The sequence below is a fragment of the Protobothrops mucrosquamatus genome, unplaced genomic scaffold (assembly GCF_001527695.2).
Source record: "Protobothrops mucrosquamatus isolate PMUCROS unplaced genomic scaffold, P.Mucros_1.0 scaffold15663, whole genome shotgun sequence".
NCBI lineage: Eukaryota > Metazoa > Chordata > Lepidosauria > Squamata > Viperidae > Protobothrops > Protobothrops mucrosquamatus.
The window spans coordinates 1-4,422 of record NW_015401429.1 but is presented as its reverse complement, the minus strand read 5'-3'; the positions used below and the strand labels follow the sequence as shown (position 1 = coordinate 4,422).

The following is a 4,422-nucleotide window of genomic DNA, read 5'->3' as shown; positions in this document are numbered from 1 at the left end:
ACCAGTTCTGAATGGCTCAAGGCCTGGTAGTGGACCATGACCTGGGGACTCCTGATATATACGCTTTCTCTCCATGGTTCTATGGAACCATGGCCACAGTGACTTGTGAACCACAAGATCTGTGTATGTGCTAATACATGTTTTGGCACGCTTGCTATTTTGTTAGGATACTAGCATGTCCCACTGGTTTTTGCTGTTATTTCCTGGCCACTGAGAATGGATTTTATGTACACTGCAGCAAAGAACATTTGGGAGCTGCCCATGTATTTGGAACTACTTTGCTATCTCATCGATTTCACAGGCAGCAGTCATAGAATAGAAATTTCTCCTCTCAATATTTAATTTTGCACAACATATGGTAAGCTTCTTTTTCCCCAGAGTAAGTGCTGCCTTTCCCGTAAACAACACACAAGCTAATTAACAGTAAACAGCCACACATTTCTGTCACAGAATCCCAATGTTAGATTTGTTTTGTTTTGACATGAACTATAGTTCTGTTAGGCTCCAACACATCAGTTGCAAGATGACATTCATATTGAAGATAGGTAAACACCCACAGCATGTAACTATATCATTTCCTGTTCTTTAGATGGACTTCCTAAGTCTTTATAAACCAATGTATTCAAATGGAGCTTGTTTATCTCATTTCAGAATAGCTTTCCATTGTCCTTTGCTGGTAACGAGGTTTAGCTATACTGGCAAAAACAGTGCTTTATGAAACCAGTTAAAGACCAAGTTATTATTTGGAATCTTCTTTGTGATGCTTGGCGGAGAATTTTTCACGTAACCTTTTCAATTTTCCAAGCTTTCCTTCTTCCAGCTGCTTCAATTGTTCTGAAAACAGTAGTAGTTGAATATAAATTAAGATAGAATACTTTCTAAAAAATGTTTTACATTTCTACCTACTTATTTAAGAATGCATTACAAAATATAGGTGACTAATGTACCTCTTCCAATATGCAATTGGAAGTCACAACAGATTCTACCTCCCTAATCCACATGCCTTTGCAATCCATACAGTTGAATATTCACAATCACAAGCAATAATTCTGTTTTAAGCTACACCTTCAAAACCCTAAAATGCAAAGCATTAGTTTCCATCTAAATTTTTGCTTCACTGCCTGAGGCAATATATTTTCTTTATTCAGTAAGGCAATTCTAGAGCCAGGAAAAAGTAACATTTTCTATGTGTACTGAACAAAAGCCTACAATTTAGCTCCACGCCACTCTAAATATATTTTAAATTCATTCTGCTGTTTTGAGTGTATAAACATATACAAAAATTAAATCATTACAATAGAAAACTCTTGAATGATAATAGCTTTAGCTTCTATATAGTATACCCTATACAGAGGAGGCATTATACATTTACCTCTATTCCTTTTCATCTTTTTAATCCAAAGAAGAAAGTAAGCAGATAAAGGATATGAAATTCCTGTTACAATTCTTATATTACATGTTAGTTTTTGGCTGATCCTCCTCAGCAGCACATACTAGTAGTCCTTGACTTACAACTGTTCAAGGACTGTTTGAAGGTATAATGGCCCTGATAAAAGTGATTTACAATCAATCCTTGCACTATAACCATTGCAGCATCCTCAGAGTCACATAATCAAAATTCAGGTGCTTGTCAACTGGCATGTATTTATGACAGCTGCAGCATCCTGGGTCATGTGAACATCATTTTGTGATCTTCCTAGCCAGTTTCCGACAAGCAAAGTCAATAGGGGAAGCCGGATTTGTATGGAAGAGTTGTATGGAATTATGTCATAACCACTGAATTCCAAGAGTCATGTGACTTTAAATGGAAGAAATATGAAAATGGCAGTTGGGGCTATGAGAAATGGCTTGCTCCATTAAGCTTAAAGTAGCCTAGAAGATTACATGAACAAGGGCACCCTTTTTATGTTGAGTGACTCATGCGGTTCTTTTTTTTAAAAAGCCTGACATATCTACTCTTTAAATTGCTCACAGCTTCTTTGGATTAAAAATGGATGACTGTGTATCACTTTACACCAACATAAAACTTACAGCCACTACGATACAAAGCTCAATGAGGGGCACTGAACTAGTCCTTTACAAGTGTTTTTAGAATATATTTGAATTCATAGCAAAGCTGTTGACAGGAAGGAAAAAGTTAGTGGCAGCAAATTCTTGTGTGGAAAAGAGGCCAAAGGAAGAAAGAAAAAATGTACAAAAACTATACATAAATCTACTGTACAAAAGACACTAGATTTATGCCAATAAATGTTGTTCCCACAAATACTCAAACAGTTCCTACAGTTTAATTACCTGTTGCAAGGACCAACTTGCATTCCTCCACTGGCACTCCAGAGAAGTTTGTATCTCTCAGACGTGGATACTATTCCAAAAAGAAAAACAGATATATAAATATACACCTTACTTTCTCTAATAGAGAAAAATGTTTTTGACAAGGTAATGTACTGCATGGCATGAAATGAAATAAATTTACTAGGTAGTAGAGCAGAGGTCCCCAACTATGCGCTGCGGCCCACTACCGGGCCGTGGCCTCTTGGCCACTGGGCCACGTGAGTGCACCAGTGCTAGCAAGCCGTGAGCCTCAGGCGTTAGCTGAGCTACGAGGCTCTCGCTGGCAGTAGCTAAGCCATGAGTTGTGAGGCTCGCTGGTGCTAGCTGAGCTGCGAGACTCTCGCCGGTGCTAGTCAAGCTGTGAGCTGAGCTGCGCGCCAGCTAGCAGCCCCATTTGTGGAGCATCATGGCCCCGTTCGCACGCATGCATCCATATTTGCATGTGCTCATGCACGCATAAAGGCGCCTGCCCCTCCCTTTCCCACCGGGCCAACGCAGAAAGGTTGGTGACCCCTGTACTAGAGTCTTGTTATGGTAATTAACAGACGTGCATATTCAGATATATAAATGTATACATATTTCAGACTATTTTCAAAGTTATACAGAATTTAAGAACGCAATTGTCTTTTTCTTGAACTAAGATTTTGAACAGATCTAAACAGTATCCCTAGTATCAGAATTAGAAAACTAAAGAGAGCAGTCACCACATAACTATACTTACCACAATGGTAGAACTCACCTTATTTTTATAATAATTAGTATGAATTTTAGTTAAACTTTCAAAAATTTCATCGCAAGTCACTGGGTCAGCAATCTGCAAGAATAGATTGTAGTAAAAAAGGAATTAAAAACTTATATAAGTCACAATAATTAAAAACAGATTACATGTTCTTAATGTTTAGATTTCAATTATAAATTATAACTGTCATACCTATTCAGTTGATTATCAAATTAAAAAGTTTCCTAAAATAGATTTAACATGAATCTTGCATGTGAATTCCATTTTTTGTCAATCTTCTATAAATCAAAGTACATAGTCTATAGAAAGAGTAAATATGTGATTAAAACAGCCCTAAATATGCCCACATAATGAACGTAAGACAAAAAATAATCACTGGGATATGGACATGCAGTATGGACTTATCCCCATGGTGGATAATACTAACATCTACCATCCCACAAGCGCTGGATCCAGGTCTCGTTCACTTTTTGGCTCTAAAATATGACACAGAGTGATACATTTTGCAAAATCATGATGCCAAGTTGCCACCTCTCCATTTTCTCCATAGTTCTGAGGTGCTAGCAATTCTCAGGGCAATGGATACAATCTCCCTGCCTTTGGGCAAGGGGAATCTTTCTCAATATTTACATGTATTTTGGCTTTATTACAGTACCAAAGATAAGAGGTGGGGGGGGAAAACCCACTTCCATCTTAACTCATAAGAAAATAATAGAGCTGGAAGGGACCTTGGAGATCTTCTAGTCCAGGGGGTCCTCAAACTTGGCCCTTTTATGACTTGTGGACTTCAACTCCCAGAATTCTTCAGCCAGGCTCGCTGGCTGAGGAATTCTGGGAGTTGAAGTCCACAAGTCATAAAAAGGGCCAAGTTTGAAGACCTCTGTTCTAGTCTAACCCCCCTTCATGCTTCCATGAAGTTTCAAAACAAAAAAAAAAAGAGTCCTGAAGCTTCGTGCAAACTGGAGATCCACAAGTCCTCCCAGATCCCAGAACTGAAAAACATGCAGAGGCTTCCCTTCGAGTCAACACGCGTGCCTGCCTCTTAATCGTTTAATCCCCAATTCATAAACCGATAAGGTGGCCGGCGGAAAAAGAGCAAGTCCTGAACTTTTCATAGCCGTCTACACAGCAGCGTCTGCTGCAGCCGAGTCCCGCCGGAGCCCCGGCTCTACACATAACCACTTAACAGCGTGAGAACTCAACCTCTTCCTCGCTCTGGCCCGGGACGAAGAGGCTTTATAGCTGCAAGGTAAATGACCTTGGCGCCGCCAATCGCTTTAGCCCAGCCCTTGCAGCGCAAGTCCCCCAATGCTAAGTCCCACCTGAGTATTCTCTCCCTCGCGGAAGGCTTG

The 4,422-nt window shown here is 39.6% G+C and overlaps 1 protein-coding gene across 1 annotated transcript; it reads right to left on the bottom strand.

Moving 5' to 3' along the window:
- Positions 1-243: 243 nt before the first annotated feature.
- On the bottom strand, positions 244-4,419 carry LOC107301692 (ubiquinol-cytochrome-c reductase complex assembly factor 2-like; the record flags this gene model as incomplete). Its single annotated transcript, XM_015830881.1, has 4 exons — positions 244-834; positions 2,293-2,362; positions 3,071-3,145; positions 4,393-4,419. Coding segments are annotated over 4 exons (267 nt in total), but the record flags the coding sequence as incomplete, so codon positions are not given.
- Between the last annotated feature and the right edge of the window lie 3 nt (positions 4,420-4,422).